Source organism: Neopelma chrysocephalum, unplaced genomic scaffold (genome assembly GCF_003984885.1).
Source record: "Neopelma chrysocephalum unplaced genomic scaffold, ASM398488v2 Primary Assembly neopelma1_59, whole genome shotgun sequence".
Lineage (NCBI taxonomy): Eukaryota > Metazoa > Chordata > Aves > Passeriformes > Pipridae > Neopelma > Neopelma chrysocephalum.
In genome coordinates this window covers 22,917,288-22,929,275 of record NW_020897714.1, presented here as the reverse complement: position 1 = coordinate 22,929,275, position 11,988 = coordinate 22,917,288, and the positions used below count along the sequence as shown (strand labels likewise).

General features: G+C 39.1%; 1 protein-coding gene across 1 annotated transcript in view; it reads right to left on the bottom strand.

Moving 5' to 3' along the window:
• LOC113966214 (tyrosine 3-monooxygenase-like) overlaps positions 1-11,988 on the bottom strand; it is a 30,805-nt gene that overhangs the window by 16,686 nt on the left and 2,131 nt on the right. Inside the window, exons 3-6 of the mRNA XM_027680597.1 lie at positions 10,130-10,218; positions 7,510-7,577; positions 6,333-6,383; positions 2,506-2,651 (exon numbers count right to left, since the gene is read on the bottom strand). Of these exons, the coding sequence (XP_027536398.1) occupies positions 2,506-2,651; positions 6,333-6,383; positions 7,510-7,577; positions 10,130-10,218 (354 nt within the window). The remainder of the gene's footprint in view (positions 1-2,505; positions 2,652-6,332; positions 6,384-7,509; positions 7,578-10,129; positions 10,219-11,988) is intronic.

The window sequence follows — 11,988 nt, the reverse complement described above, 5'->3', positions numbered from 1 at the left end:
TATTCTATTCTATTCTATTCTATTCTATTCTATTCTATTCTATTCTATTCTATTCTATTTACATCTTATCATCACATATGCTAAAGAATATTCCAGTTATTTAAGGCAGTATTTAGCAAAGATTCATGCTGGGATTTATGTCCTAAATGGGAGAATGGGACAGTTGAGAGCTCACCAGTGACAGGAGGAACTGCACTACATGTCTCCACATAGGTTATAATTGAAATATGTGCACTGTATGCCAAGGACGTTTGAGAGACACATCACAGCCTATAGTTTGGTTAAGCTATGGTTGGTTGAGCACTGCACAACTGTAACACAGGAAAGAGCCTAAGCACACAGTTGATTTATGACTTGTGAAGGAGCAAAAATTCTGGTCTTGCTAACACTGGTAGTAAAAGCCAACCAAATTAGTAATAAATCACTACTTATAACTCCTTATAAATCATATGCCTCACCCAGTGGCTACTTGGCATGAGGTTGTCTTTAACACAGATTTTTGGACCTTGCAAATGCTTCTGATTCAGACTGTTTGTAGCAAAGGGACCTTGCAATAATGTCAATATTCATACTAATCTAGAAACTATTCTACATAGTGATATGACCTTATTAGAAGAAATCTAGGTAAGATATCAGTTCAAAGCCCCACATAATGGGACTAAAATAGTTTCCTCACTCTTAATTGTGTCTAGCTGTTAACACAACTCTTTTGAAAAAATTTTGTTCTATTCATGCATAACTTGTAGGCTAAACTAAACCAAATTTTGTCTACAGTTTAAGGAGTGTAGGACCGGTGGCCCCAAGAGCCATTCTTTTCACTTTCCTTAGACATCCATTCCAGCATGGAATAAAATGCCTCTGAAATGCCTAATTCTTGTTCCCAATCAGAATAGTTCAGATGATTAGCTTACACTAGTCACCTGTGAATGTCTTCCCAACCTTTATTGGCAGATTTTTGAGAATTGCTGCTTTTTTTTTTATTGCAGATGACAACTTGTATGACAGAGAGAAAATTTAGAACTAGAACCTATGAAAGAAGTGAGCAGACTCCAGGTAACCAAATACTGTCAGCCAACATGAACAATACAAATAGTATTGTGACAGGATAGTCTTACATTACCCTAAATTCTCCCACTTTGAAATCATCTATTTCACTTAAAGAATATGAATATCTCTGGTAATCATGTTAGGATCACATGATTTCTGGAGCTCCCTGCTGTCACCTACTGTGTAAACAAAAAGAGATGAGATCAACTACTTCATGAGAAAAAAATATTAATCAACCCAGTTACTATAAGAGGGGAGTAAGATGGATATCTGAATAGAAGGGAAAACATGAGAAAATACATAATGTATACATAGAAAAATTCCTACAGCTGGGTGCAATGGTGCTCATGGGAAATACTTTTCATATGGCAACCCTCCTCTCCCTTACGCTAGAGGTACAATTAAAACCTTGTCATTGAGCAGCTTAATCTTCTCTAAAAATGGCAACATCTTAGAAAACTCTTCAGCAACAGAAAGCTTATTCAAGCTTACTAGCATCCGCTACTGTTATATGTAGCAGGTCATTTGATCTCCTGAATAGTATGTTTAAATATAATTTATTTAAAGTTAAGCCATATTTTTTATTATTTATTTCATCATAGTGATTAACTGTCTTGTCTCTAGCACATCTTCTTTTCACTGAGAAGGAACAAGGAGGTTTTAAAGATGACCTTTCTTTAGTAATTCTTGATAATCAAGTGATTCACACAGAGCACCTGGCCTTGGGAATCTATGCAGCCTGTAGTGTCACAAAAGTAATGCAGGCTCCCTTCCTCTTTTGCTCTTTGCTAGTCAGACCCCAAGTAACAGCAGATAGGTCAGCCTAGCAATCTTGTGTGTCCTTTGATCTAAAGTCACTTCTTTATGCCTTTACACACCACCACCACAGCCTTTGTGCTCTCCTGTCAGCCACCTGGTAGGTACCATAGAGGTCAGTGTGGCAAGGGGTGCTGTGGAGACAGAAAGAAGCAGAGCTGTTTCAAGGCAGCTGCTGATTGGCCAGCAGGACCACCTGGAAATAATTTTCTCTAGCATACAGTGCCATCCTGTCTCATGCATTGGAAAAAAATATACTTGAGAAATATGTACCTGTATTTGTGCTTGGCTCTTACCAGCAGCATGGCTTTTAGAAGCATAAAACACAGCCAAACGTATAAAAAAACCCTGTGTGTGGAAGTCGTGCTGAGCAGTGTGCAGCTGTGACTGTACTGCTGCTAGCACTGGGATCAACTGATTAGTGTCACACCAACTGCAGCCACGCACAAACTTACTTACCACCTGGTCCCCAGATATGCCTGGTACGAATGTCCTGTGCTACAGCTCATCTTGCGTGAGGGAATGTTATAACTAATCGGCTCCGCACACCAGCTTGTGTCCTAGGACGTGGTTTGTGTGTGTATGTGGTGCACAGATATATGCAGGAAATCCTAGAATAAACCATGGTTTATAATGACTAACCTTTTAAAAATCTGGAGACATCCTGAAGTTGAGGTATGTTATCTTCTTGGTAGCCACAGTACCTCTCCAGCAGCTGGAAAGCATCCAGGTACTGTGTACAGGCGTGAGTAGGGTAAAGGCTTCTCAGCTTCCTGTAGACTTGTCTCCTGAAAAGCAAAAACTGTGTAGCATGACCCACCTTAATAAAGCAGTATTATCTGTCCTGTCTACAGATCTAGAGAGGTGCAAAACCCCAGTACAGGTCACGGTCTAAAAATCTGCACTTGGGACACCTGGTGCTTGGAAGCTGATGAGTGGGTAAATGCAGCAAACCAGAAGGAATTTTTGTTTCATTTTTCCTTCAGAAAACGGGTTCTGTTCAGAAAATCCTTTTTATGTCTTCCTACACCCTCCTTTAATGTAACAGAACTCTAATTCCGAGACAGAAGTGTTTCTTACTTCTTGCTCAGTGTGTTGGAGGTACCAGGGAAATCCCAGGGAGAGAGCTGAGCCTGTGATACTTTGTTTTTCAGTTTAGAAATGGAATGAATCACATATTCCCTCCCTCTCTGCCTTGGGGTACAACTTGAAATGCTGGTCCCTCTTTCTCCATGCATAGGCCTAGCCTATATTTGTCACTTGCAAACCTCCTCCTTAAAAAGCACATCATCTGGACAGGCAAAGAGATTCATACTTTTGCAGTTCAAAATGCCTGGCACAGGCTATGTATTTCAAAGATATACAAGTTTCTTGAAGCATTTAGCCCATTATACAAAAAGAGACCAGCTGAAGAAAAATATATGTAACCAGATTTGCTCACGGGCTTTAAGTTTGTCCCAAACTTGATGGTGTTCGAATTTAGAGCTGTGGTTTGGAATATATTTAGATCTTGCAAAATAAACAAGTAGTAATAGGATGGCAAAGAACCTTATAGAAATGGTTATTTTTGTTCACACATGGCCCTAGGGTGTTAGCAACTTTATAAACATTGTTTTATGAAAACTGAGATCATTCTTGGAAATACTGGCTACGGGAAATGACCTTTTGTTGTTTTTATGTTGTTGGGGGGGGGGGTTGTGATGCTATTGTTGCTATGGAGGTGATAGTCAGTCCCTGGTAATGGTTCTCTTAATTTGTGTGAATGTCTTACATGGTGTGGGAGTAATGAACCAGCAGTAAGGGGGGGAGGAAAACCCCCTTAATTTAAAAGAACAGAGGGGAACAGTGGCTGCTGTCACTATTGCAAAAACCACGGAAGACTGGGTCATTTCCATGGAAGAATTAGGAAAAAATGAAGACTAAAGTTCAAGTGTTATCCTGGCTTATTTCCTCACAGAATACTACTGGCTTCAGTGGGATTTGAACCAGTACACAGTTCATACCCAGACTGGAGTCTAGAGAGAGCAGCCTTGTTTACACTTCTGCACATATGGTCCCCTTTATCAAAGTGTCATTCTACTGTGTGTCCAAACATTGACTACCACAGAAATGTAGGCAGTCTCAGAGAATAGTGATGAATTATCCAAAGCTAAATGTTCCTCCTCTCTAAGTACCTCTAAGGCAATCATCTAAGTACGTTTCAAAGTCAAGAGAGTAGCAGATATTTCCAGACAATGACTTAGCTTGCCCCAATGTAGTGTCTCAAATAATTGTAATGCCTACTGTAAGGAGGTGCTCTCACTCAAAGGACCACTAAGCTGCTACTTGATGGTAATTCAGTTCAGAGATGGAAAGAGGAACTGCTGAAAGCACAGTCTATGAAGTACTCTAGAAAGGAGCCTCATAATTAAGCATGAAGCCAGCCACTGGAAAGACTTTGACGGCAATAACCTATTTAACATAAATTTTATTGCTCTTTTAGGAAAAAAGTGGCACTGTTCAGCTTTATTATGAAGATGTGACAGGTGCATCCCCATAGTTTTGTCATGAATTCTCCATTTTTCTTACACAGCTGTTACCCATAAGATGTCTTCTATGACTACTTAGTTTCAAGACCTTCCAAGAAGTTGCTTTGAAAACAAAAACTCAGATCCTCTGCACCCTCTGTTTTCTGAAAGTCGTATTTCTTCACTGAATTAGTTTTCATTTTATAACCATGTTGCTACAAACTGAAGGCATCCAACAACTCTGAAGAGTGACACCAAGGGAATTTAGTCTGTGGTACAAATTTCCTGTTCAATTGCATAGTGCTCAATTAAGTTGTGCTGTAATGCAGCCTGACCTCAGGGCACAGCCTCAGGGGGCTGTGAGAACAACTGGGAACTCTAATTTTGGAAACAGTTTTACATAACAAAACAACCTGGGTTGCTGAGGCTGGCTGTATGGGGAAATGGGCAGATACTCCTTTGAAGGTCTATTTAGTTACCACAATGGGTCTAATTCTAGGTGGAGAAGAGCTGGAATGACGGAGGTTGGCAAAAAAGGACAAAAACAGGAAAGAACACAAAATTAAATTTTCTTAAAAATGACATTCACACACACCATTCCATGCCAAGGTTGTTGGCTAGTGGTAGCAATCATGAACATGACACCGACCATCAATCTTTGACTATTGAAAGATGCTATAAAAAGCTATTTGAGCTTAATAAAAATGTGACCTCCTGGATGAATTGGATACAAGGTTTATATGCGGTTGTGGATTTCTATGGCACAGTAGATTTTATTTAAAATAAAGTAAGCATTGAAAAAGATGGAATGGAAGCGTGGTTGAGGTTCTGGCAAGAGACATCTAGTCTATGGATTTAATTTCTGGCATTGAAATAAACTTTGTATATAATTTTGGGCAAATCACTTAAGCTCTAGTGTTTTCAGTTACACATTTATAAAATGTAGTCTTCATTCTTCCTTTTCCCCACCTTTAGGCTGTCTTTCCATTTAAATTGTAAACTTTTCTGAACAAAGACTCTCTCTTATTATGTGCACATGTGGCACCTTGCACAATCCCAGGACGCTGCTTTTAATTGAGACATTTGGACATATTTATGCTTTGTAGTATCATACAAATGTGTAATTATTACTGCTTACTGAGATTTGTTAGTTAGTGGGAGAAAGAGGAAACAGAGGGATGTGAAATAAGGACTCTGCTTTCTTTCAAATCTGCCACATACTTCACATAATATTTACAAATATACTTTGAATTGGTTGAATTTTGTTTAGTTCTCTGGTAGATATTTGGGGTCTTTTTTTTTTTTGAGTGGTGAATATTCAGGAGAAACAAAGCCCCAGTAAAGAAATGCTGCACCCTTGTAAAAAACTTGCCATCATTTCATATGGTATCAAAGGCCCTTTTACAGTGCAAATGAAGTATTCTGGAAGGGTACTTCAGAATTTACCTTCATTTTGAGAGAATTATATATTCAGGTTGACAGGAATGAATACTTGAAGGCTAATAAGCAAAGCTCTTCTGTCCTGTGAATATTGAATTAGCCACATCCTGTGAGTAAACTTCCATACTGCTAGTGGGCATTTTTTTCTGGTAACAGGCTTAGAAAGGTGATATTTCTGTAAGCATCATAGCTGTGGTAGATTCGAGTTAGAATCGAGTTAGAACTTCAGTTAGAAGTTACGCTATAAGCTCCAGGTGTTTTCTAGGTTCTGATATCTTGATTGGATCAGCAGGTTGGGAGAAGGTCAGGAAAATGCATTTTGCTCTAGAAAGTGAATAATTAAGACCAGCCCCGAGAAGGGCTTTCTGTGAAACAAATGACCAGAAGATGACTTTCAACCAAGGAGTAAAATTTGAGATGGATAAATACAGTCTTAAGGTGTTATAACTGTCTCACATTGCGTGTCCTTCCTGGGACTGCGTTGGAATGGTCCAGGAGTTGGACCCTAAGTACCAAACTCACCAAGTTGCAGTCTCCTGCGCTGTGTACTCGATGAGAGGCAAAGGGTCTCCCCTGTAATGAAGAGAAGAAATAAGACGTGTCTAACAAAGGTCAGTTTCTGGGTATAATTGATATATGGATATTTGTTGTAATGAAGACAGAAACAGCAAAATAGTAAATAATTAACAAACTTATTTGTCTTGGTAGGCTCTAATGTGTGTGTTCTGTCCTCTGTTACAATGTGGGGCAGAAACAGAGGGATATGGTAAGAAAGGGAGCTGTGTTCTGCTTTACAGAAGGAATAAGAGACCCTCAGGCTTTCTCTTACCTCTGCTGAAGGTAATCTACCTGCCAAAATGCAGTGTGTGCCTGGAGGGTCCATCCCTGGAGGATGTCATCAGCACAGTACCATCACAGAGAAGCATTCATAAACTCATCAGTAGAGAGCTGCCCAGGCAGTGGTTATCACTGATTTCTCTAAGAGGTGGTCTTCCCTCCTCTTCCTCACTGTTGCTTCTTCAGTAGCTCTGAGTCTGTTCAGTGTCTGGTTTTGTGCTGTTCTGAGCTGTGCTGGGTGTGATATTTGATAGCGGAGAGAAAACTGTACTCAAATGCACACAAGACTTGGGAGATTTCACCAGTTCTTGGACACCATGAGGCTGATAATCCACAACCAGTTCTACATATACCTGTCTGATTTACTCTGTCAGACAGCAGTGTAATTCTGGTGAAGGTTTGTTTAGACATAAAGGTAGAAATATTTTCAATCACCTACATGAGAACTGAGAGGTTTTTAGGGTTTTAGGTAGCTAATGTGCATAGACAGAGGCATTTAGTAAAGCGAATAACAAAAATAGTAAATTGCTTTTCATTGTCAAAGATTAGCCTCAGCTCAGAACCTAGTCCTGAAAGGACCTGCAAAATTGAAATTAAAGAGTCGTATTGAAATCACCTCTGCTAAGACAAAATGCAGCATTGAAGAAGATATGAATGCAATCTTAAGATTTTTATTTTTGGTACATTTGCTGTGTTGTGACAAAAGTCTATTTCACATGGAGTGAAAACTTTTGTGGCTGAATTCTGTTCTCTAAAAAGTGGCCCCATTGATACACTGACAAAAGATTATATCTCTGATATTTCCTCCACATGAAGTCTGAAACCACACACTGAACTCTCTCTTCAGCAGCCTTGTACTTACAGTCTGTAGTTTAAGGCAAGATCGACAAAGAATGCCCTCCGTTTCTTATATTCCAGGTCAGCATATCCCTGAATTAGAAAATAATTTGAAAAAAGTTTTACATTAAGAGAGATTTGTGGTCATAAATAAATGTGCTAACAGAGGTACTCAGAAAAACTAGGCCTCAAATAGGTTGTTTTCTCTGAGGTAATGAATCTTGAGCCGCATGAACAGGTTAAGCCCAAGTCTGCAGTTATATCTGTGACATTTTGATGAAAATTTGCGGACTGTGAATAGAAAGGAAAGTAACATGGGTGGGTGAGAAGATTTTGGAGTATATAAACACTTCATTGCAGAATCACACACTTACCATCACACACTTACCATCAAATTTAGATGCAAATCACATTAAAAATGGGATGGAAAGAGGGCTATTGCTTACACTGGGGAAGAGCTGAATCTGAATCACTTCGTTCCTTCGCTAAGCACGAAGGTTGCAATATACGGCTGTGATGGATGTGATGGCACCAAGCCTATCCAACTTGCCAGAGAAGCTACACTGCCCCTGTACGATACCCTCTTTGGGCAAAGAACAGGCTCTCACTGGCTAGAAATCATTAAAATCACCACTGGGTCTGTAGGAAGTACAGGCTGAGCACTCAATTCCCCCTTGCCCATTTATTACTGTGTTACGATAAAGACAGATTCAGTGGCATCTGTTTTAAGGGGATGTTTACCCATCAAATACCAGAGTTTTCTTTCTGCCCCTTCAGTGTTTACTAGAAGTTAAATTTCAAGCAATCTTTGCCAGCTATTGAATATGAATAGAGCTGTGGAATCATGTTCCTTTTAACTTTACATCATTCATAATAGGAATTAAATCTGAAATCTGGAACTGTATACTAATATAACTCATAAAACAGTGTTGTCCAGCATCACTGTGCAAATATTTATTATCCTAAAATATTCAGAATTTACTGGAATCACTTTTCATACTACAAGCCAAATATGTCCCTTAGGTTTATTCACATAATTTTCAGTGCAGCAATAATATCAGTAACACTGCAGTTAATGAGTATTGTGTCTGTGAATCTGAGGAAAGAGCTGGATCCTGAGAGTATGTTTATTTTGTCATGTGTTAGGGCAAATATGTTCGTTCAGATGCCACTGTAACAAGTCCTTTCAAAACACATGAAAACCCATTGGGACAAACTCACATAGATGCTGTGACATATCAGCTTTGTCCCTGCTGTTCCAAGGGCTCTGTACCCATCCTCTGAGCAGCAGGAGCCACTGCAGCCAGTATCAGGGTGCCCCAGAAATTGGTGTCACAGTGACATCAGTTTGATTTTTTGGCCATTAAAGAGAGAGTAAGGAAAGAAATGATGAACCTGTTGGATATAGACAGCCCAATATGGGTATTTGATACTAAATGTATATGCAAAATCTTTGCTGAGCTACCTTTACCTCAACTTATTTGGTACTTTCCTCCAACCTGTCCATTTTTGAGCCTTGTTCAGAAGCACAGTAAATCAGCCCACGTTGTGTTCTCTCCTTCCACAGACAAGTAGTGTTCAGTGCCTGAGGTAACTTGTTTCAAGTTAAGGATTTCTAAATTGCACTACATTCTGCAGTTCAGATTTATCCCCAATCAATATTTTGGTAACTCTGCACCACTGCTGCTTTCTCTCATCTTCTTCAGTGCTCATACCTTCTCTTTGGCAGAGTAGGAGGGGAACTTAGTCCACTTCAAAGAATTATCAGTATGTGTTCATTTATCTAATGAGAAACAGCCTCAGAGCTAGCTCAGGAAAATTACAAATACTTGGACTGTTTCTATCAGAAAGATATGAGGAAGAATGAAAGATGTCCTGGTTAAGCAGGTTATGAAGCTCTCCCAGAGAATTATAGTGTAATAAGTGATTCTCAAAAACAGGGGAGACACTTGTAGACTTGAAAAGGGTTTTTTTTCGTAACACACATAACTGTACATAATTCACAATATAACACTGTGTATGTTAATGATAGGACCTAAGTAGAATTCAGACGTGTAGAGAAGGGAATGACAAAATCTTTCTTGTAGATTCTGTTGACACCCATCTAAATTTTTCCCACATTTTTCAGTGCAAAATATGAGCTTTTTTTCTTTGTCATGCATCACTTCTATGTGACGCTTGACAGAACACAACGCTTCTGGACCTACCTTGTCAATCTGCAAATGGCCTTTTGGAGCCCGTTTTGTGTCTGCATCTAACTCATATCTCATCTGTACTAAAGCTGGAAAACTTTGATGAGAAACAAATGTTTGTTTGTTTGTTAGTTTGTTCCCAGTATTCTGCCTTACTATTATTATCACTAGAGCAGGACTCTACAGCGCATTTTTCCTCTTCCTTCTCTTAGAGTTTGTGCTTATGATGAGGCTAAGAGTACCCATATAAAACTTGTCAGTAAAACCTTTTTTTGGTCCATTCGTGTAGGGACTCATACAGTCTCTAAACTCACCGAAGATCAGCCTTTATCTGGCCCTTTATTTTTTCTGTTCTTCCAGGGGTATTTCTTTACTCCTGAAATTTTCCTTACAAAAATCTCCCTATAGAGAACTTCTCTTTTAAAAACACAATAACAGTAATGTTAAACTTACAGGGTGACCATGGTCCAAACAGGGATCATACTGAGTGATCAGATGGTGACACTTGTCCAGATCTTGGATTTTTCTAGGGAACCAGGGTACTGGAGAGAAAGCAGGGAGAGTTAAATGAGATAGGATCAAATAATTTTTAAAAGATACAGAAAATAAAAGTTGTGTTGAAGATTACAAGTTTTCTTTTCAGCAATATCTAAGAATATATCTAAGAATATTCATATTTACATGTCACCATAGTCATCATACATGCCACTAGTTGACTTTGTTTGCTGACCAAAGCAGCAGACTGGATGAAAAATTATCTGAAATTAAGTTGCAGATATTCTCTCAATTTTAATTAGTAAAAGCAATTTTTAAAGACAAAAATGTTTTTTTTAGAGCAAATGTGATGTTCTGTTTGACAGAGGACAACAAATTTATTTCTATATTTTGATCTTGTCTAAAAAGTAGTCTTACATTTTCATACCTTTGAAAAGGAAACAATATTTTAAAGGGAAAACATGAAATTTCTAAAATTCCTAGAAATAAAATAGGCCAAGAAGTATCCTGACTTCAAGTTTTTTCCTTTTGGCCCTTTTTTTTTTTTAGCAACTTTATTCTAGCTTTAGCTGAATTTCCAAACAGCTTCTTTCCCATGAAGCAGAGACTTTTTCCAGTGATTAAAATAAAAATAAAGTTTGGTCATTTTAGCATATGTGCCAGCATTTAAAACCAATGAACTGAGAAAAGTATTGAAAAAAGACAAGGTTGATATCACTTTCTGAGGTCAGACTGAGACTGTAATCAAACTTCCTCTGTTACAGCTGAGAACGGTCCATTTGGGGTTATCTCAACCTCATACTTCACAAGAGAACAGACATCTCTATACTTAATGGTAAATTTAACTTTTGCCATATTGTATTATACCCAGGCACAAGCAGTTCAGAAAGGTACAAGGCTACAAATACACACTGAGGTTTGGGAAATTACAGCTCTTCCATGCATTATGGCCAATTCTGTGATAAGAAGTCAGAAATATTAGTCTGACAGATGTCTTATGTCTACCCAGAATTTTTTTTTCTGAGCATTTGTCTCTGGCTGTATCAATGGTTCTGCATGCAAGATTATAATCCCGCCATCTATAGTCATATCTCCTCAAAACCAGCACCTGATCATATCTCCTCCATCCCATGTCCCCATACACATCTTGCCTATTCCCTATGGAACTAAACATAAACACACCCTTTTCTAACAGTCTCTTCTTTTGATTGTAGTTCCTAGTCCTGGCATACCTTACACCTCTCAAGTCACAAGGAAATCCTAAAGAAATGCTTCTCCATTTCCGCAACCCTCTTTGGCTCTCTAGTTTCCCTGATAATAGTGATGCCCTTTTGATGCCCCCCCAGTCCCAAAAGTACAGCTTGCCATGGGCTGCCTCTTACCACTAGCCTGAAGCTGAACTTCAAACACCCAAAGGTGCCCAAACAAGACTGTATTAGTTAAAAGCACTCTGGGAATATCTGTCTGGCCTTGTCAAGGATGGGAAAACCCATACTAATTCTGTATTCAGAGAACTCAGCTTGTCAGCTGAACCCTCAGCCTTCTCATCTGCCGGAGACACCTCTGTCATCCTCAGAATTGTCTTAAAGGTCTCTTATCAGCTTGTTGTACTTACCCATCCTCTACCTGCCTGTAAACAGGAAAAATGCCCATCTGCCTCTGGCAAACTCACTTAACACCCTGATGACTGGTAGGGATAGCGGCTCGATAGACCACAGGCGGTAGAGTAACCACTTGTTACTCCAGCACTCTGCCAGATGAAACACTGTTCCTGAAGTGTAACCTGTGAAGCTGCACAACCTCCAAACCTCCAAGCT